The 22926-nt window shown below is 36.7% G+C and overlaps 1 protein-coding gene across 1 annotated transcript in view; it reads right to left on the bottom strand.

The window, feature by feature from the left end:
- Positions 1-22926, bottom strand: part of LOC136029111 (3-hydroxyanthranilate 3,4-dioxygenase-like) — a 45363-nt gene that overhangs the window by 5428 nt on the left and 17009 nt on the right. The window contains exons 3-5 of the mRNA XM_065707185.1: positions 18211-18317; positions 12773-12891; positions 5677-5909 (exon numbers count right to left, since the gene is read on the bottom strand). Coding sequence (XP_065563257.1) covers positions 5677-5909; positions 12773-12891; positions 18211-18317 — 459 coding nt within the window. The remainder of the gene's footprint in view (positions 1-5676; positions 5910-12772; positions 12892-18210; positions 18318-22926) is intronic.

Below are 22926 nucleotides of genomic sequence, written 5' to 3'. Positions count from 1 at the left end.
CTATCACTGAAATAATTCGAAAATTCCACAGGATGAACTAAGAGCATATGGTACGGATGGGTGACGGAAGGTTACCACATGATGTGTGGGAATCTACACCCCCTGGTCTCTGTTATTCAAGGATGCCCAAAATGACATTGGACCCAAAGGTGGCTTGGAAGGGGGTTGACGGGGTGACTCACACCCCTGGTTTTTACGAAGTCGTGTAAGTCGTTTATTTAGACCTCATTGAGGTCCCAGGTGCTCAATTCTGAGACAGTCTAAGTTGCATTTCCTTCTCCTGGAAACACTTTTGCTTTTTCAAACTCCTCGGTAAAGAAATGGCTGATTTTGACAAAACTCAGCTTCCATTTTAAAAATCAAACACCAAATTCACTTGTAAATGGAATAGAGCCATTTTATTTTATCGTTTAATTTCAATTTTCTAATATTGTTTTTTAACAACCAGGTTTAAAGGGACCGAATTGGTAGCAACTCAAGCCTTAGAAACCTGCTTATGCTTGCGTATGATTTGTTTTGTACGGTCGTTCAGATCTAGCTCCTGCTTTTTGTGAAGTCATTTAAGTCGTAAATTAGTCAGAGACAGTCTACGTTGTATATTCCTTCGCCTGGAAGTACTTTGGGATTTAAAGACTTTTCAGTAGAAAAATGGTGGATTTTAGCCTTGCTTAGTTTCAGTCGTAGATACCGAAAACTGAATTTGCATGTAAATAGAATATAGTCGTTTTGTTTTGTCGTTTAATTCTTCTTTTAAATAATTTCAAATTTAAACAGAGTCGTTTAAATTAACCCAGGTTTAAAAGGACTGGTCTGATAGCCTAGCAATTAGCTTTAAAATCTGATTATGCTCGAATGTTGTCGGGTTTTTGGTCACACTTTGACTACGAGTGAAAAAGAAGGCAATAAATTTCTAAACACAATAGAGAAGTAATTAAAATTCAAAGGAAAGAAGCCCGAGGAAAGCCTTTCAAAGCAAGTATATACAAGATAGTGAAAAAAAAAACTCGATTACAATACGAGGTTCGAGAACATTACAATGATTGATACAATGATTTAACGTTTGAGAGCAACAAGCAATATTTGGCTGTGTACCCAGACATTTTTTACGTAGGACAGGAGTACTATTGAAGACTCAGTGATAGCTCATTCGATTCAGAAGGTAAGTTTTTGTCTGGGACCAAAGTAATGAGCAACGTTAAAACTTCTAACGAACCGAAATTAGATAAGAAATTATTCCAAATATGTGCCTCCGGCTCTTTACGGTAATTTTCATGTTACATCACCGATCAACACGGAATGCGAGAAGAAGTCAAATATAAGGCAAGATATTTCCGATCGAAGACCCAATAAGGTATTTTTACATGTTTTACAAGCTCGAATACATTATTTCGTTAGTTATTGGTTCTAATGACATTATTAAGACTGTCTAAGAACATTTTACGCTGAACGCAAGAGATATCCTGGTAGAAATACAATGTACATCATCTTCCGTGTTTGAGCTATGTAAAGAGTTAACAGTCGATCTGAAAAACTTCTTAATATTCCATAATTAGTTGAGTTGTTGTCGAAAGTTGCAGTGACGATTTTGAAAGCATAGTTCACAAGGGTCCAGAAATAAGGAAACCAATCTCTAGCGAAAACCAAATAAGTAACTTATTTGATGTGGTCTTAATCAACCAAAGCTGAGCGTCTCCTTGTTAATCTTTCAGTATAAATATGAAACAGTGGTGTTTTCATCCGGGGTGGTATGAGGGTTACCAGTTCTTAGAATACAATATCGAGAAAGATGCTGCCTTCTGCTTCCTGTGTTTCCTTTTCTCCAGTAGCCCCAGGAGCGACCACTTCAAAAAAGGCTTGGATAGAAGCCGGTATGCGGCAATGTCACAAAACGAAGGGCAAAGAAAAGGTGAAAAAGAAAACCTGGCAAGTCATTTGTCTTCCCGAGTCGGAAAAAGCAGCTTTGTTCTGTTCTTGTCATATCGTCAATGACAGGAGTCATGGGGATTTCTTACTTAATACAAGTACTCGAAATAAGGTTTTGCAGCAAGCAAAACGTGGAGAGACAAAAAGAAAATTGTGTCAATTTCTTTTTCGACGCTGCAGAAGCCCTAACGAGATAGAGCATTGGCTTTAGGAAAACTAGAGAATAAAACGAACACTTTGTTCAAACTTTTCAACCTCGTCGAAGTTTTGGAATCAGAATTTCAGATACCCAATGCTTCACACTCTCATAAGCTCGTGGGCGTAATCCACAATGCCAGCTCGTAATGGACACTTAGAAAGAGACTATTAGATGTTAACGATGCTATTGACGAAACCAGGCAGGGTATAGCAGAAAGTATAATAGGAATATTGTCAAAGAGAATAATTCATCTGGACAAACTAGCTTTCTCGTCTTGTGACTATGCAAGTGCAATGTCTGGTCAAATTAATAGAGCCCAGTAGGAAATATCTGAGTTTCTTTATCGTCGCGTGCCATATATTCCGTGACAAGCCCACACACTAAACATTGTTATATAACATAATGGCAATGCATCATTTTGGATAGTTTAGCTTTTCAAAACCCTTGACGAAATATACGTGTTCTTCTCTTCATCTACAAAGCATTTTGCCACCCTTAAAGAAACACTCTCTTCGATTGAAAACAGCCTTAATCAGCGAAACTTAACATGGGCTCGGTAAACTGCAAGGACTGAAACCATACAAACAGTAGTTAGTTTGTTTGAAGCAATAGCTCCAGCCATTTACAAAACAAAGCAGATAAAAAACATCAATGTAAAGTCGAAGGTACAAGCTAGCGGCCCTCTGAAAAGGATTCTAAACTTCGAACTTATCACTTACTTCATCATTACGAAAAAATCATGTACAAGTTAAAGAAAGCAACAGAAAAACTTGAAGAAGAGGAGATTAATATCATCGACGCAATCAAGATGCTTGTAGCTATGAAGAAATTTTTTGAAAGAATATCGGAGTATGAAATGGACAATTTCATTGATAATGCAAAAGGGTTTGACAGAATGACAGAAGTCAATCCAGAGGCAGATTTCATCGGGTATCATCGTCGGCGACTTGGACCATCTCGTTTGACAGCCGAGATCAGAGTCAAGCCGAGCCCTCAAGGTTCTATAGACACCAATTTAGAATCCTGCTCGAAAGGGTTTGAATACCACAGTGTTGGAAACTTAGGTAATTACCAGGACTAGTAGTACATCACCACCTGTGATGGAGCCGCGAAGCTTGTAAAAAAAAAAAAAAATAACGATGGGAGATAATCTCAGAGCTTGCCTTGTCAATTTTCAGCCATATTGATCCTAACTTTAACCTCCTTTAAAAAAAAGGTTTTAGCTGCATATATTGAGCTAGCAACAACGTTTTTTCCCAAACCAAGAAAGACATCAAGATTCTACTGTTTTCCAAGTTCTAGTTGGAAAGCAGTAGTTCTGTTTCAGTTTTGTCATGGAGCTACTTGCTTCAAACAAGTCCTTGCTGAAGGAAATTGCCGGCACCACCAGCTTAAGCAAGCAAATCGGCTTCGCAAATTGTCCAGCGGTGGTCCACTTTGAAAAACATGTGAATACAAACATAGCTGCCCTTAGTTACACATAATGTATTCTGTTTTAGTTTTTGTTTGTCTCTGTTTATAAGTATAAAATATGGAAGGTTAATTATAATAAATTTTCACGAGTTGTATGATGTGACCTAGGATTCGTTTAAATGATGGGATCTCACCCCCCCCCCCTTGCCTTGGTTCTTCAAGCCACCCCGACTAGGCTTATTTCTTGAAAAGGAGGCAATACTGGCAAGATTTTCACTGCAGGAGCTCTGGCTGCAGGCGTGGGACAGGTAAAATTGGCAATCTACTTCCGCTACCTTATGCGCCTCCAAGTGTAGGAGGACCTATGTCTAATTGAATAAGTTACACACCATATGGTTGGATTTTTGTAGTTTTTATGCTACCGTAAAAGGGGTACCCGTGACGGAGGTACACCCTACGAAGCAGATAGTTATATGTTGAATTTGTCAACTGGTTGTAGATATCGCCAAAATTAATTTTTCTTACTAAGAAAACAGCCTTTTGAAAAGGATTCTTTTTTGACTCGTTTGTTTTTAATTCATTTTTAGACTAGAAACTAAATCGGCAACAAAAATTTTAGCCCAACCGTAGATAGGAAAAATCGCTTTAGAGATAGGGACCTAAATTTTTCCTGGAATACAGAAACAAAAGTATCCAATTAAGTTGATATTAGAATAAACTGTAGTCTCTACTAATGGGTAACCAAAACAGGATCTAGTATTTACCATTAATAATAAAAACGCAAAGTATAGTTTAACCTGTCACACGCCTGCAGCCAGAGCTCCTCCTGTAAAAAACAAGCCAGTATTACCTCCTTTTCAAGGAATCAGCCCGGTGTAATTTTAGGCTTCCCTGACTAACAGAGACCAGGGGTGTAGATCCCCACACACCATGTGGTAACCTTCCGTTACTCATTCGTACCATATGTTCTTAGTACATCCTGTGGAATCTTCAAATTACTTCAATGATGGAAGTATAGTTAGTAATACAGTAAATTTCTTCATTGTTTACTCGTTCTGTCCAATGTATATTCAATATCGACTTTACACAATTACTGCCAAAGCCTTGAATCTGCTTTTCTTTTTCCGCACTGAAATTCCAGATTTCACAACCACATGTTACGACAGACAGAACGTTGCTGCCATAAAAATTTAAAATTCAGCTTCTGGAAAAATATTTAAATTTCTCCATACATGTCTTGCAATTCTCATCTTGCGAAAGGATAATACCGAGATATTTGAGCCCTGTCACCACTTGAATTTCTTTTCCATTAACCGGAAATCCTTTTCCAATACCAGGAATAACTAGATTATCATAGACTTATTTTTATTGGCGCTAATATGAAGTCCAACACAACTGGCATCTTGTTCAAGTTTGTTTATATTCTGTTGCATGTCTTCTGGATCATTGGTAAGAAGACTAATACCGTCGGCAAAGTCATCATTAGCTAGTTCTTTTATTTGGTTTAGCTGGACCCCACCATTGAGTTTGCATTCACAGAGAATGAAATCTATAACTATGGCAAAGAATAGCGGCGACAGATTGCAGCCTTACCGCACGCCTGATTCTACAACAAACTCCTTTTAAACCACCACTTCTCAGGGCTTTACCAATTTTCTCCATGTTTTCCTATAAAGTTACTGCAATTAGAATTTTTTGTTGCTGATTCAATACTTTTCTCCTCCCTCTACCCCCATTTTTTACGATGAGTATCCGCCATAGTATAAATCCTTATTTTTGAAAATAATTTGAAAGACTACTTGATAGCCCTCTGAATTCAAGTAAAACCACACAAGAGATATTTTTTCTGGATACTTGGTTAAGTATCCAGATCTTGGTTAAGTTGCTGATTTAATACTTTTCTCCTCCCTCTACCCCCGTTTTTTACGATGAGTATCTGCCATAGTATAAATCCTTATTTTTGAAAATAATTTGAAAGACTACTTGATAGCCCTCTGGATTCAAGTAAAACCACACAACAGATATTTTTTCTGGATACTTGGTTAACATGGAGTCTGATAGAAAAAAGGACTTGGTTTGCTGAGCCAGAAGAGTCTTCAATTAAGACCCGCCAAAGCTATTCGGAACAGCATTCAACTTACAAGTTGCCAGAGGAGAGTATCTTCATCTTCATGAATGGTTTCGTCTTCACCAGGACCATAAACAATAATCTGGGATCGATAGCTTCCTCCAAACAGGCTAAGTTTTCCCATGTGATCGATCACTTGTTGATTACGCTTTAACCAGTCTTCCAAAGAAAATGGATCTCCCACAGTACGAAGCTCATCTGGCTCATATGAGGCGACTGTCAGTCTTGAATTTGGAGATGGGTTACCTAAAAATAGAGAACTATGTACTCATTTCTCTTAAGATCCGAAAAATGAGAGGGCGTTTAGAAGACATTATCCCTTTTTTCAAATAAACATTTTTTTTTCACTTTAAGCCCAACTTCAAAGTTGTCAGGACTATTGACAATTTTTAGTATTTCGACTGACTTTGCTTTAAAATTAGTCTAAAAGTCAATCTGAAATATTTATAATCATATCTTTGTCGAACTTTGAACTAGACTTATTAAGAATCTCTGAAACTTATATCCCAGGGGTAGAAAACACGAAATTAGATGATATAGAACTTATTTATTCTGATAGGATGAATGTAGTGCATAGCCAGACAGCAGGGCTCATGATGAACAAAGAACCTGCCAAGTATTTTTAGGTTGGAAAGGTATTAATAATAGAATGCAGACCACCTAAGTTACGCTTAAAAATACAAAACAAAAAACAGTGCATCAGTTATGCACCTATAGAACAAAATGCTAGTGACTGTACTTACAGCTACAGGAACAAATGGACAGGGTGCCAGGTAGAAATATAGTATTTTCTACTAGAGTATTTCCTTGTCACTGAATTTCACTGTAGAATTAGTGAGAAACACTGAACAATTTTGTGGATTGCCACTAAGACTACTACTACAACTACTAACAACTCACTGCAATGCCAAGCCTCCTAAGGCCAACATGGCTACGTTCATTCCCCCTCCATTCCGATCTGTTCTAAGACTCCCCCTTTACACCCTCCCAAAACAATCCATTTCCCTTAAATATTTCCTTGCGAGATCCTCCTACCCATTCTGGGACTACCTGCTTTACTTTTGACCCAAGACGGTTGGCCGACAAGGACAATCTTTCATCTTCCATCAGCAGAACTTGTCCAAGCCATCTCAGCCTTTCTCTCATTATAACCCTAGAAATCAGGAGTGAACCACATATTTCGTTCCGCTTACTGTTAGCACGGTAAGATTGTCCGCGAGGATGGGGGTTCAAATCCTGGTGTCACTACTTATTTGGTTTTGAACGGGGGTTAGTGGTATGACTCTATAAGCTCAACAAGAGTTTTACTGTTTCAGATACGGTTAGTCAGTCGGGTACCCAATACAATCCGCAGGCAATTTTCTGGAAAACATCTAGCAAATCCTCCTCCGTTTATCGGAGGGCCCATACTCGAGAACCATACTTACCACTGTCATCACTGCAGCTTCCAATATTCTAATCCTGGTTTGGTGACATCTACCTGTTCTTTAAAACTTTTTCAACTGTGAAAAATCACCTTGTGCCTTGGCTATTCTACTTTTAATATCTTTACTACACCCACCATGTTCACTAATAATGCTACATGGGTAAGTGAAGCTGTCCACTTGATCGATCTTCTCGTTATCCAATATCACCTCTTCACCTGCACTTGTTCCTAGTCTTAACGAATTAGTTTTCTTAAAATTAGTTTTTAAACCTATTCTTGCACCCTGTACTCGTAAAGCCTCTAAAAATTCATTCACTCAACTAACATTTCCATCTACAATCCTCAGATCATCGGCATAATATAAATGTAGAAGAGTTTTATTTCCCCAATTGGTTTGGTGTCCTCCTATTGCCTCTGCTGTGTATCTTAGGAAAAAGCCCATCAAAATGGTCCATAGAATTAGAATAGAACACAACCCTGCTTAACTCCTGATTTATTACGAAATCAGCTCCTAACCTCATTTGCTAAGGGGCCTCAGTATTTTTAATCTTTTTGTTACTGTCACTAATTCCCTCACAAAATGAATCTTCTTCACAAACTTGTGTCACAAACTTTATTCATTTTTTTTCTGCATCGTTTCCTGTAACTCTATTGCGGTTTAGTATATTCTCAAAATGTTCTGCTTATCTCTTTTTAACTCTTTCCTTATTACTACTTGTGGCCCCTTCAATCCCTTCCTATCTTTAACTAGGACAAGTCCAGATTGGCTATTCCCTCTGAATTTATTAACATGCCAGTGCAACACTTTACCATTGCGCTGCCTGGCTGCATTCCCCAGATCATCGGCAATTTTACAAATGCCTCCACGTCACTCATCCTTAATTCAGGTTTTAATGCTTTCTCCACTTTCCTTATATTCCTTTTATTTTCATGTGAACTATTGCTCAAATGATCCTTGTACAAGCCTTTCCTCCTCTCTGTTAAACATAAACCATTTTCACTAATAATCTTAGTTGCGTTTCCGATTTTAATCCCTAAGACACTATCAGTGAATTTAAAAGCTTTTTCCCTAAAGTTTTTCCATCCATCTTCTACATTGTCAAATATTAAATCTCAAATTTAGCATTGAACTGTTCCTAGAAAGTTCCTCTAAAATCCTCATCCTGGAGCCTACTGACGTCGTAGCTTCCCAGGAGGTAGTTAACCTTCATAAATTTTAGCTTTAAACTAACCTTAGACACTCCTAGCACTACAAATTTACATTCAAAACATCTTGTATCTTCTTTAATCCAAATTCAATCACATTTTTTGCAGCCTCTTACCATATAGCCTGAACGGATTCGGCCAATCAGATATGATGAGGTTTACAGCATAATACAACGTGGAAAGGATTTCGAATGAAATTTTAAACAACATATTTGTCTATCCTATTTCTAAATTTATTATTGAGACATGGTGTCTCACCCTTACATATTCTTCATTTTTATTTTTATTATTTTTTTTTATCTGCTACTGTCTGGAGCACTAATTTTCAGTATAGAAATACGGACTTACTGTGAAGCAATCATACAATCTTGAATAAAGATAAAGCAAATCCAGGCTTTTGCTGATTCCAGGTTTCCAAAAGTGTAGTTCTCAAAACTTCACCAGCAGTATTAAATTGACACTCTTTCTCTTGGTTTTAATTAGGTTTAATTATGCTAAAGAGCACACAGCATCCAAGAAAGAGAGAATATTACCTCTTATGTATAACCCAAAAACTTGGGACAAAAGCGGACCCGTTTCCTTAAGTTTCCCCTTTAAACACTCGCTTATTTATTTACTAATACAAATAAGGTTAAGGACAATGTTTGTTATTTATAAAATAAGAACATTCACAGCAACACAAGTTACAAAAGTAGATGAAAAGCTATGAAATGAAGAAGAAAAAACTAGACAGTTTAAAAAAACGAAACGAACTAATATATAAGCGTATTTGGAGAGCCTACCAGGGAATGAGCTGATTTTTATAAAATAGTTTGCAGACAACCCTACGCTTAAATACTTCCATTATAAGTGATTCCACTATTTCTGACGGCAAGGTATTCCAGTCTTCAGTGGCTTTATAAGCAAATGAACACTAGCCGATTTTTGGTTCTTGGTTTAACAGGATAGGTTTCACTTTGACATGCCGTCTACATAATGGTTAAAGTCGAAAAAACTAGATGAGCATCATTATCCTCTTAAATTTCTAGGACCAATAATTTAATATGCAAGCTTCCTGCTAAATTGGGGAAAGGGCTTTGGGGTCTGAAGAGCCTTCAGGAATATGAAGATGTAGGAAGTTCAGGAACCATCTTAGAGGCCTTTTCAGTATTTTTTTTTTCCGACTTCTCGTTCATCAGTCAAGTTAACTGTAAACCAGATTGAGAAGATGTGCTCTAAACGAAGCCCAACAAAAGTTTTTAAAGAGTAAAAGACAGAGGGTGCAGTGAAGATGTTAAAAGTAGAATAACTAAGGCCCGGGGAGCTTTTTCTCAGTTAAGAAAAGTTTGGAAGAATATTGGAGGCTACAGTGTTGACAGCGGTCAAGTATGGCTCTAAGGCGTGGATGCTCCAAAAGACGAATGAGCATTTACAAGATAATTTTCAGAAAAATTGCCTACGGTTTGTTTTAGGTACCCTACGGGCTAACCATATCTCAAACAGTAAGATGTACAAAAAATGTGGTTCAATCCCACTTTCTAGGAATACAATGAGACCAAGGCTGAGATGGCTGAGACACGTCCTTCGGATGAAGGATAATAGATGGCCAAAGACAGTCCTTATCAGCCAACGGTCTAGTGACAAACGAAAATCAGGTCGTCCTCAAATGGGTTGGGAGGATGTCATAAGAAAAAATTATAGGGAAGTGAGAATTTCTTGGGAGGGTGAAAGGGAGCTGGTTTGAATAGATTCGGATGGAGGAGGAGTGTGCTCATCTGTGTTGGCCTCAGGTGGCTTGACGATGCAATGAATTGTTAGCAGCAGTGGAAGTCTTTAATAATAGAAGATTTTTAATAACAATAAAGAAAGTTTTAATAGCAATATTTAGTTTTTACTTGTTTTTGAATGATGTTACACGCATACGTCAAATTTATCGGTGTCTTTTCTCTTCTGTTAAATACTCTTGCAATTTTATAGCGTTTGAATCAATTTCAATGATCCATTACGATTATTATTCTAGCTTCTAACATTGGGTAAAAAAACTTGGCTAGGTTTTGGCCATCGATATTTATTCATTTTAATAAAGAACAACTTCAAGCCAAACTGATCCCAGAGTCTTTTTTGGATTTCTGCTCTCTCAAACCTGAACATTCTACAGCAAGCCATTAGTATCCTTTTGCTGAGCCAAAATTATAAAATTACTTTGACTTCGTTTTATATAGAATGACCTAAATTTGTTGTAAAATACGAGTTTTCTGTTCCCGCATATTCTCAGTGGAAATTTCAATTAAAAGTAAATTTCAAAAATGAAATTCGGCAGACGGTTCAATCTGAATCTAAGCTATTGAATGTTAACAAAATAGTTTTACGTTTTTTATGAACTGTATAGAAAGTTTCAGAGACATGCTTATTAAAAAGGATCTAAAAGGCTTATGAAAGGGCATTTTAGCTAAACTAAGTTGTTTTATATTTGAAATATAAATTTCAAAAATGAAATTCAGCGGACGGTCTGAATCTAAGCTATTGAATGTTGACAAAATAGTTTTACGTTGTTTTATGAACTGTATAAAAAGTTTCAGAGACATGCTTATTAAAAAGGCTCTAAAAGGCTTATGAAATGGTATTTGAGCTACATTAAGTGGTTTTACACTTGAATTTCTTCCTTTTTTGTTTGACTTAGAGATTCATGTTTATCCATCTAGCTCTGAATTCGTGTCTCCGAAATTGAGAAATTGTTCATAAGGAAATTGATGGTGCTAAAAATAGTATTTTATTGCTATGCCTTCCAAATGGGTGTGCAAGAGTAAAGACTATTGTGAACAAGACAACGAGTGTTAGCAAAAACAGGGAAAATTTACCAAAAATGTAACTTATTAAAGTTAGCAAAACAGGGAAAATCCATCTAAGCAAAATGTGTCAAGGATTCGTTCTTCAAAATGTCAAAAAATGCCGTAGGTTATAATTCATCGCTATTTAATTCTACCTAGAATATGTTTTAACATAAAATCTGTTTCAAAAATTTTATCCTATTATATCATTCAATTGGATGCATTTCAACGAAAAAGAAAACAACAAAGCTTATAATATTTCGCCTTGTGAAAGCAGGAATGTCGAAAACATACTTTTTAAAATTCCGAGAAAAACAGAATAAAAAAAAATCAGTTTTTGTGGTAGATAGAAAAACCAATGAAACGCCAATTCAAATTCGCTATTCAGGGAGACCTATTGGTAGAATTTTGTTCTCTTGAATGAGATATAATGGGTCAAGACGTCGAGCAAAAACGGATACGACATTACAGCCCGCCCTTTTTTGCTGCTAAAGTAGTTACGACACAAGTGCAGACAGTGCTAGGGTTCCTTTTACATTTTGTTACGACAATTTAACATCAAGGTTATCTCAGGAATATCCAAGCCTTATTTTAGAGCCCAAATGTGGCGTTTCTACCTTTTTGTACTAATTAAGTCGTTTAAACTGAATTTAATACAAAGTGATTATAATACAACTTAAGAAATTTCGACTACTTGGTAAAAAAAAAGCAAGGTAACTTATTGGGTCTTTAATGACTGCCTTTCCCCTTTCTCAGATTTTTTTATGGGAGGGAGGGGTTTTGTAGCTTATTCTTCAGGACATGCTCTCTGTACTGCAGTGGGTGGGTCGTTATTGTCTTGAGTCATGATTGAAAAAACACACTTGTAGTACTCTACATTTTGAGGGGATATAAACCTGGAGGCTGATTGCACATCTTTGATTTTTTCAACAGGAATAACAGGTTTGAGATCCAACAACTTTAAGACGACAAGAAACTGGGCCACTTCTGCAGAATAAGTGTCTTTCCTTGCTTTAAGTCTATTCTCCACAGCTATGTTTATTTCAGAGAGTGATTCATCAGAAAACAACATTTTGTAGCCGACTCTTTTCGAGTAGCCTTGTTTAAACTGAAGTTTTTTTTTTAATTTTGGAAAATGGAACATTAGCGTATTTATAGATTTTGGAGACCTGCTGAAAATCCAGCACTTTGTTCATTTTATGTCGTAACTGACCGGAGGTTAATCCTCCGGTCAGTTACGACAATTTTCACTTTCACAAAAGTGAAAAACATGCACTTACGTTAAAACTGAATTTTGATTTACTCAGCCAGGAGACATCGCACAACAAAACGAACTTCACCATTAGAAAGATCAAAAAAAAACTCTGGTAAGGCTCGTAACTCAATTTTGACTAGGGGTGTCAGTTACGACATTCTTGCTTTCACAAGGCAATTTAACAATCAAAGGTGCGACATAGATATTTTATGTGGTGAAAATAAACAATATTCAATTAGAAACTAACCAATACAAGGTTTGGGTGGCAAACAAATAAGGGTAAAGTAAAATATATTGAAGTCTGCATCAAACATTTATTTTTTAATAAAGAATAATTTTGGTAATGCTACATCTTCTTTATTTATATAAAAACGGTCATAAAAAGCTCAAGGAGCATGTTAAGAGCTTTACCAACCTGTTCTGTACTCATCGGACTCAAAAAAATCTTCAATTAATGGCTTTAACTGAGCCCCAAGGTCAACACAATGGAACCACCTTTCATATAATATTTGGGAAGCATCTTTAGTGTAATACCTGAAAACATTTCAAATGGTAAATATTTTCCATAAGAAAACAGAAAAGAAATGATAGCTTAGCCAATCCACATGCAGCCATTATTGTATTAAGATAATGGGCGTAGGTCAAACTATTAGGTTTTTAGGCATTAGAACAGTGAAGATTAAGCTCGCCACTTGATCGGCCGTTTTAATGTTGCTCCTTACTTTTAATTAAAAAATCATTTTTTCTTTTCAAGTAATATCAGGAAGGGTTGAGTCAAATTAGGGAACTGAGTTGAATGGGACAAAAATATATGGGATTGAGTTGCATGGAAGTTAAAAGGGGCTGAATTGAATAAAAAATACGCTGAATGGAGGTTGAGACAAATGAGTGCTGAGCTGAATGAAAGTTAAGATATATGGGTTAATTTGATTGGTTTAAGTTAAATAAAATCGAGTTTAATTAGGTTTAATTACACAGAATTTAGTTGCATGGGAGTTGAGACGTACGAGGATAGAGTTGATTGGATTTGAAATAAGTAGCCTAAGAATGAGTTGAATAGGGATGAGTTGCAAAAAAAGCCAGATATTCAAATGAAATATGTTGGATGTTTTCTTTATTTCTCTGCATTTTCGATTTTATGGTAAGATTTCACAACTTGTGTTCTAAAAATGTCGATATAAATCTGAAAGTGATCGATGGAATCTTTGAACTTTTAAATGGAGTTTGTAACAAACAATACAATTGAATCCAGGTGATCGAATGCTATCATTTTGAATACTGGTACCATATCACAATATTAAAGTCATTAATTCTAGCTATTTGAACAGAAAATGCGCTAAGAGTTTTAACAAAGGCAAAAAAAAACATTTAACAAGAAAATTACTATGAGTGAAGCGTACTAATTTCACGCCATAAAAGATGTCATTCAGAAAAGAAAATATCCAGATGGCATTCTTGCTGATCATGACTCCTAAAAGTCAGCAATCATAGACAGCACAACAGTGCTAAAGAGCTAAGTAAAGAGCGAGGTGAGTTTTGCGCTATTTTTTTCACCAAATCTCTTTGTATAGAAGAAGCTACCGTATAAATTCAAAGGGGACTCATTCGATTGGAAAAATAAAAGTTCTTGAGTCAAAGTGATTGAAAGGGAAGCAGCCCCCTCCCTCGCCCCATTGTGCTCAGAAGACACTCGATCAAATTTTGAGATAGCCAGTCATAGCTGGCTATTTTCACCATAGCTGAAAGGTCCATTAATTAACTATATTATTAACTATCTGGGAACGACATAACCCCATCACAAGGCCATATCAAGAGGGGGGAGGGGTTTGAATCCTTTCCTTTCCCCAAAAAATGTTTATCCGACTCGTAAAAGCGTAACAAAATTGAACACAAACATATTTTTTAGACATTTTTCAAGGGAGGGTTTGAACCCTCTCCCTCCCCCCCGAAAACAATGTTTGTCCGACTCGTAAAAACGTAACAAGAACGAACACAAACATATTTTGGTGCGTTTTTTAAAGGTTATTTCATACCCCCCCCCAAAAAAAAAATCCTTTTGTAAAGCACCCCCCTTTCCCCGACAAAAAATTTCGGTTACGACCCAGCCCCACAGCCCATAGGGCAAGGGTTGTAAATTATGCAACATCCCCGTTGCTTTGACAGAATATTTGCTATTCGGAAAGGGGGCATGTTTCATTGTTGGTTTCCAAAAAGACTGAGGGTGCTAAGGTAAAGCTTCCAGGGAATGTCGTGGGGAGTGTATAAGTATATCAAAACATAATACGTGCATACAGGTTGTAAAAATGGCATATCACAGGAACGGCTTTGGGTATTAAGTTGGAACTTTCAAGACACGATAAGGGGATGTAAAATTTGCCAAAAGACAATAAACCACGCAATTACCGCAACTATTATTACTACAGCTACTGCATGTGTATGCATTAAAGGGACGTATCAGCAATGTCTTAGGAACGGCTTAGAGTATTAAGTTGAAAATTACAGGGTATGCTCAGGGGGGTGTTGAACTAATCGAAAGGCACTATGTGCGTACTACTAATACGGCTAAGGAAATTAAGCCGTACTGCTACTACTACTAGGGCTAAGGAAAATTTAAGGGGATGTTGAATTAAATCAAAGCATACTAAGTGCACGCAGGTTGTCAAAAGGGTATATCAGCAATATCTCAGGAAAGGCTTGGCAAATTAACTTGAAGTTTTTATGGACTGTTGAGGGGTATGTTGAACTAACCAAAAGTCCTATATTCATACTACTACTGCTATAATTAAGACTACTGCTTCTACTAAGGCTAAAGGTATTAAGGTGAAACCTTCAGGGAATATTTGGGGCGATACTGAATTCAATCTAAACACACGATGGATAGGGAGGTTGTCAAAAGTTGGATCAACAATGTGTGTTCAACTGGCAAAAAACAACCACGTTATAATTGATTTTGATAGTTGTTGGTACTTTCAGAGCATGTTTAGGGGGATGCTGAACTAAGCAAAAGCCACTGTCTTCATGATATTACTACTACTTCTACTGCTAGTCCATTACTTCTACTAAGAGTAAGGGTATTGAGGTGAAATTCTCAGGAAATGTTGAGAGGGATATAGAACTAAATCAAAACCCGCTATGTGAATACAGGTTGTAAAAAGGGTGTATATATCGACACAGATAAGAGCATTAACTTGAAGCTTTCGGGTCATTTTGAAGGGGATTTTCGGACTAAAACAATACGCACTATGTACAAACAGAAAATCAAAAGGATACATTGTCAAGATCCCAGCAACGCCTTAGGGTGAGAAGCTAAAACTTTCAGGGCTATTAACGTTAATACTGCTAATTCTTCTTTTACTACTACGACTACTATTGAACTAAATCGAAATAATTTAACTGCATCCAGGTTGACAAAATGAAAAAGGTGGGATACCTCAGGACTAATATAGGGTATTGAGTTAAAACTATCAAGGGAAGTCGATGGGAATGTAAAATCAAATTAAAACTCACTGCATCCAGGTTTTCAAAAAGGCAAAGATACAATATATGAGGCATGGAATATTGTATTAAGAGAAATTTTCACGAAAAGTTGATGGCTATACAAAACCAAATAAATAGGCACCAGGTACACATTGGTTGTCAAAAGGGCGGATCAGTAATATTTCAGAAGCAGCTGAGGCTATTGAAACTTTCAGTTGAAACTTTCATGGCTAGTACTAAAGCTACTGCTGTGGCTGCTATCACTACTACTATACTAAATCAAAAGAGTTTAAGTTCATCCAGGATGTCAAAACGGCACAGATGCAATATCTGAGGAAAGGAACAGTATATTAGGTAGAAAGTTCCAGGAAAAGTTTATGATAATGCAAAAGAAAATCAAAAGGCACTATGTGTATCCACATTGTCAAAAAGGCGTGTTTGCAATATCCCAGGGAGAGCTAAGAGTGTTACGTTGGATATTTAAGAGCCTGTTATTAAGGATGTTGAACAAAATTAAAACACACTATACGCAACCAAGTTTGTGATAAGGGTGTAGGCCTGCCTGCGATATCTCAGTAATGGTTAAAGGTATTGAATTGAAACTTTCAGGGCATGTTGAGAGGGCTGTTTAGCCAAATATGGTAGTTAAAAGGGTTCATCAGCAATATTTACAGAATGGCTAAAAACACTGAGATGAAGCTTTCAGGGGATGTTGGTGTGTATTTCGAGCTAAATCAAATTGGACTTTATCAATGTAGGTTCTCAAAAGCACGTATCAGCAATATCTCAGGATCGGCTGAGGGTGTTAAATTGACCCTTTTATTGCTACTACAGCTATTTCTTCCACTACTACCGCTACTATTAAAGCTATTATTTATGTTACTACTACTACTACTACTACTACGAAGCCGTCCTGGCCGAGAGGATGGGTGCGCTGAATTCAGGATCGTTTGTTTGAGAAGACGAGGGTTCAAATCCTAGTTTTCCTAATTATTTAGTTTGGGACGGGGGTCAGTGGCGTGACTCTGTAAGCTCAGCCAGAGTCGACCCAGCTCTAACTGGGTACCTGGAGAAATCTGGGGAAGGTAAACAAGAAGGGTGTGCGAAAGCACAGGATGGTTGGCCCCAAGCCCCCCATTGCACTTCCTGGCTGATGTGCCAAGAAACGGAGATCAGTACCGAATGCCGTATTATTTATCTTTACCTTACTACACTATTGGTTATGCGACTATTTAAGAGTACAACCGCAACTATTTACGACTGCCCCTGCTTGCGACTGCGATTACTTATCACTGCTTACGTTTGTAACAACTTGCGACTGTAAAGAATCACAACTGCCAAAAAATGCTGTTCTGACTACTTGCAGTTGCGATGTAGCCTCAACGGCTTGAGGCTGCATCTGCGACTAATTACAACCGCGATTGTTACTACATGCGACTGCAACTAATACTTGTGACTGCTACTACTACTACTACTACTTGGAATTGCAACTAAGATTAGATCCGAGAGTGACTACTTACAACTGCAACCGCAGTTACTTGCGACTGCAACTGCCACTACTACTACTACTGCTGAGACTGCTGATATTACGACTCTAGTTAAGGATTTATGTGATATTTTATTTTTCACAATGGGACGGGATCGCCTCTTACTAGGTTGCTAGCTACTGCTGCAACCCCGATGAAGACGTCATTACCAACGTCATCAGAGGTAACGTCACAACATAGCGTTTTTCTATTTACGTCATATTTGGTTCTAATGCAACTATGACGACATTTATTATCTAGTATATGAAAACGAAGTTCTTTGTAAAAATCCTGATTTTATTTTAAATATGTTTTTGTTGATTACAAAAGCACGTAGATGTGACAATTTCCTGATGTCCGGCTCTACTACAGTGTGATAAAAAATTTAGTTTCGTAAAAAATAGATTTTATAAAAAAAAATTCATTACAAAAGGTTTTTATCCACATTAATTTCCTTTAAAATATGCCGTTGATTTACATCATAAATCAGAGTTGATTTAGCAGTCTCTCCTAGTATACTTGTGGTTTTTAAATTTTAGTGTCCGTTTTGTTTTTGAAAAAAATTGGTTTGACAATCTGTTCTAGTTTCTTTAGCCATTTACATTTTCCCCTAACCCATTATTTGTGATAATTTTTATCTGCTTTGTTCTTTTTATTCTTGTTTTATAGAGAAGTGATTATTGTTAAGTGAATTTCGATCTTTTCCTTAAGATCAGTGTTGAAGGACATAACACTTTTCGCGTGCAGTCTTGCTGCATTCAAACTTTTCATTTTCAAGATTTCCCTTCATTAAATAGCAAAGACAGCAAAGGCCCGAAGAATATTGCTGATCTGGTATAATACACATTACCTCAGACAATCCATCTCCTCTGCAGTTCTCTGTCTTTCAACTACAAGCCCAACTGTATTTTCGTACCTTTGAGGTGAATGAGGTATCTTCCCAGGAAGAAGAAATACCTGAAAAAGTAAAAGCGTGACTTGAACCAAATACAATAATGCTAATATTTTCAAGAGTTGGTGTTTTAGCTTGAATAGATTATCCCGTCCTTCGCTTTGAATTTTTCTGAAAATGGAGCTTTATATAAATGGAGTTTTACTAAAACTGGACAGCAAAATATTGTTACAAACGTTCTGAGACTACACTGGCTATGAGTAACGTAGGAAAGAAACGTACTATCAAACAGTTCGTGGTAACGAATTGTAGTAAGGAGCGACCCGCCTCAATAGTAACCGAAACTCTAAAAAATGGAATTTTGATACCAATAGTTACATCAAAAGAATCGCATTTTAATGCTGATTTCAAATATAAGAGCTTGATTAAGTTTAGACTTACCCATCAAAAGTTACGAGCCTGCGAAAATTTGCCTTATTTTAGAAAATAGGGAAAAATACCCCTTAAAAGTCATAGAATCTTAAAGAAAACCACACCACCAGATTCAGCGTATCAGAGAACCCTATTGTAGAAATTTCAAGCTCCTATCTACAAAAATGTGGAATTTTGTATTTTTTGCCAGAAGACAGATCACGGATGTGTGTTTATTTGTTTTTTTTTCCAGGGGTGATCGTATCGACTGAGTGGTCCTAGAATGTCGCGAGAGGGCTCATTCTAACGGAAATTAAAAGTTCTAGTTCCCTTTTTAAGTGACCAAAAAATTGGAGGGCACCTAGGCCCCCTCCCACGCTCATTTTTCCCAAAAGTCACCGGATCAAAATTCTGAGATAGCCATTTTATTCACCATAGTCGAACAACCTAATAACAAGGTCTTTAGGGACGACTTACTCCCCCGCAGTACCCCGTGGGAGGGGCTGCAAGTTACAAACTTTGACCCGTGTTTACATATAGTAATGGTTACTGGGAAGTGTACAGGCGTTTTCAGGGGGATTTTTTTTGGTTTAGGGGGGAGAGTTGAGGGGGAGGGATTAAGTGGGAGGATATTTCCATGGAGGAGCTTCTCAAGGGGGAAGAGAATTTCAATGAAGGGGGGCGGAGGATTTTCTAGCATTATTTGAAAAAAAAATGAAAAAATAAATATGAAATTTTTTTTCTACTTAAAATAAGGAGCAGCATTAAAACTTAATACGAACACGCATATGAGGGGTTTACCTCCTCGTAATACCTCATTCTTTACGTTAAAGTATTTTTAGTAATCTCAAGTATTTATCCTACGACCTTTGTGATTCAGAGGTCATTCTTAAGGAATTGGGACATTTAAGCTTTAGTGTAAAGAGCGAGGTATTGACGAGGGTTGAACCCCCTCATATACGCAATAAAAACATACGAATATAGAATTTTGTTACGTAAGTTAATTCGTAAGTTACGTATAATTTTTACCAATAAAAACGTTTGTGAAAAATTAAAAGTTTTAGTTGGCTTTTTAAGTAATAAAAAATTGGAGGGGAACTAGGCCTCTTTTCTCACTCTTTTTTGTCAAAATCTTCCGATTAATTGCAATTAATTAATATGCAATTTTGTTTTAATTATTTGCGTACGGAGAGCCAAGATCAAAACATGCATTAATTCAAAAACGTCCAGAAATTAAATAAAAAAAACAAGTTTTTTTTACATGAAAGTAAGGAGCAACATTAAAACTTAAAACGAGCATAAATTACTCCGCATATGAAAGGGGCTTTTACTCCTCAACGCCCCGCTCTTTACGCTAAAGTTCTTTACTGTTTTAAAAAGTAGTAAGTAGAAAAGAAAAAGAGTCAAACTTTAGCGTAAAGAGCGGGGCGTTTAGGAGGAAAAGCCCCTTTCATATACAGAGTAATTTCTGTTCATTTTAAGTTTTAATGTTGCTCCTTACTTTCATTTAAAAAAACTTGTTTTTTTTTTCATTTAATAAGAAATAGACTAAACAAAGCCTGAGTATTTATAAGCCAGTGAACAAAAAAAAGAAAAAAGAAAAAACCTCCACTATCCTGTCCTCAATGCTAAAAAAAGAAGAAGAACATAAGTATGTTGTTCTCTAAAAGAAAAACCAAGTTTTTGAAGTAACCTATACAGAAACCAAAAGCGATTGAAGAGAGAAACCACATTTGAAAGACCATTCGAAAATTGGACTTGGTATGATTTTTTTTCTGTAAATTCAATGTTTCTGTGAAGTTTTCCAAAAATATCGCCAAGTCTAGGGATACACGTTAATGATACGATTGTTTTCCTTTATAAGTTCCACCTGAGAGTCCCTCATAGCTTGTGGAATAGGTTCAATGGGGCAAGTATTATTCGGGATAATTACCCCTCACCCTGAAAATTTCACCTATATAAAAATTGAGTAGTCGCAGCAAAAAAAAAAATATTAAAAATAAAATAATGAAGAAAATAAGGACTTTTTGAATATTCTACCAATATTAAAAAATACAGGCGGAATATGTGGTGTAGAATGTCTTACTATTTATTTTTAGGTTTTTATTCTGATTAATTTTTCATGCTTTGAAGGTTGACTTAAAATAGCAGGGTATTATAGTTTAGCACCTTAACTATATAATATAATCAGGGGTTGATTATACCCCTTAGGGGGTGATATCAACCCCTAAAGCAGACCTTTTTAAAAAAACGAAATTTTTCAACAGAACAGATATTTAAAAATTTGATACACTCGAAGTGGTTTAGAGGAGGGCCTGGTAGCAGAAAAGGAACTGAAAGAAATGCTGACTGCCCTCCAGTAGCTTTCGTCTTTAAAGAGGACACAAGAACTCACTTTTCAATCAAATTATCCTCCTCCAAACTTCTAGGCTAGCTCCTTCCGTTTGAAGTACGGAGGGAAACGTTTTTGCCACTTTTCAGGCCCCGTTTTGGGCTTCATCTTGAGGGGAAGCAATATTTTACTTTTATTTTCCTTCTACGTTTGGGTCTCATTAGCCCAAAGTTTCATGTAAGTTTTAGGCCAATCTAAAATTTTCAGAGCTTTTTAGAGCCCCCTTTTTTCAAGAGGGGGAGGGGAGCAATTTCAAAGGGACCAATCCTTTGAGTAATTTTTCATAAATTAATCCCGTCAGCCCAAGGATTTACAGCTATGAGTTCCAAACTGATCAGAAAAAAGATGCATGGATCACTTCTGGGCCACTATTCCCTCCCTTTTCCCATTCAAAATTTTGATGATCATTTCGACCAAGCAAATACTTCTTGAAAATTCTACGCCACTGGACTCCAAAGATCAAACATGCTCCTTCTTTGTTACACAATTAAATGTAATTGTAGAGAATTGCTGCAAAAAAAAGTGAAATAAAACCCTGCAGCACACTTATTCAGGCATATTCTAACTGAAGGAAGATGAAAGATTAATTCCTACCTCTCCCGTACCCCTTCCTATATTCATCTGAAGGATCATGAATAACTAAAAAAAATTGGCATTGAAATTTGTTCTTTTAGCCATCTAGCCCCCCCCCCCCAGCCTATGCAACGACCCAACAATCCTCCTTCATAATAGGTGCTCTACAAGTATACACTTCTCTTCGTTCTTTTTATTTTATTTTTGTTAGAATTTGCTAGTGAAAATTGTTCGGGGGAGGGGATATTCCTTGAGAGAATTTTCCACAGGGTTTTCCGCAGGGGAGAAATTTTCCAGGGGGGATTAGCCATACCCCATATTTTGGGTAGTTTACCCCTTCATTCACAGAGATGTTGTCATGACAAAAATGAATGCTCGTCATTCAGAATGCTGATGGGTTCCCAATTACTTTGAAAAATCACTTTACAGCAGCATGACCGGTTCGTGGATATATCCTCATGTGAGCACCGGTACAACCTTAAGTACATATTATACAGGGTTTAACAATTACTTGATTTACAAAAAGCAAATGCAAAATATCCGAGCATCAAGAAGCGTGAGCTTCTTTTTACTTCAAATAGAATTAACTGAGAACGTCACGATTTGAAACACTAGTTAGTGGAATAATCAACAGCAGAGAACCATTGGTTGCATAAGCCAGTACTCTTTTTCCTAGTTGGCTTCATCAGATCTGCACCATCTTCCTCAGCTTCCTTTTGTCTACCACGGTGAGCTGGAGTGTCGATAGTTGTACTTTCAATAAAAAATTCAGCTATCTTAAGTTTGAAGGTGATTAGGTCATTCGTCAAGAGTTTTATTTTTCCCATGATCTCATAACGAGCAGTACCTCAAGTCAAGTATTGCTTATTTCTAGGTCAATCATGTAGATAAGAGCCTGAGCGTCTGTCTATCTATATATATTAAAATAAGTTGTTTGTGTGTCGACTGACGCCATGTTTGTCGACCGACATCATTATAAGGATTGAGCATTACGCTGTCATGTATGTATTTGTATGTTTGTATATAACGTCAAAGGCTTTGTATATGACGTCAAAGGCTTTGCATATGACGTCATTATAAGTTTATAAGAAGGCGTTTCAAAGAGAAATTTTTAATATAGATCTTAAAATGACAGAAGAAACAGCCAAGGAAGCTGCTCAAAGAGTTAATGCCAAAAGACTTGCGGCTAAAGAACGCAAAACCACGCAGTTAGATGAAAATCAACCTGGACAACAAGAGTCAAAACTTATCAAAACTGAAAATGATAGCGATGATGATTGGGTTTGGGATTTTGACTT

This window comes from Artemia franciscana, chromosome 7 (genome assembly GCF_032884065.1).
Source record: "Artemia franciscana chromosome 7, ASM3288406v1, whole genome shotgun sequence".
Lineage (NCBI taxonomy): Eukaryota > Metazoa > Arthropoda > Branchiopoda > Anostraca > Artemiidae > Artemia > Artemia franciscana.
The sequence above is the reverse complement of the archived record's forward strand: the minus strand, read 5'-3'. Positions and strand labels throughout refer to the sequence as shown.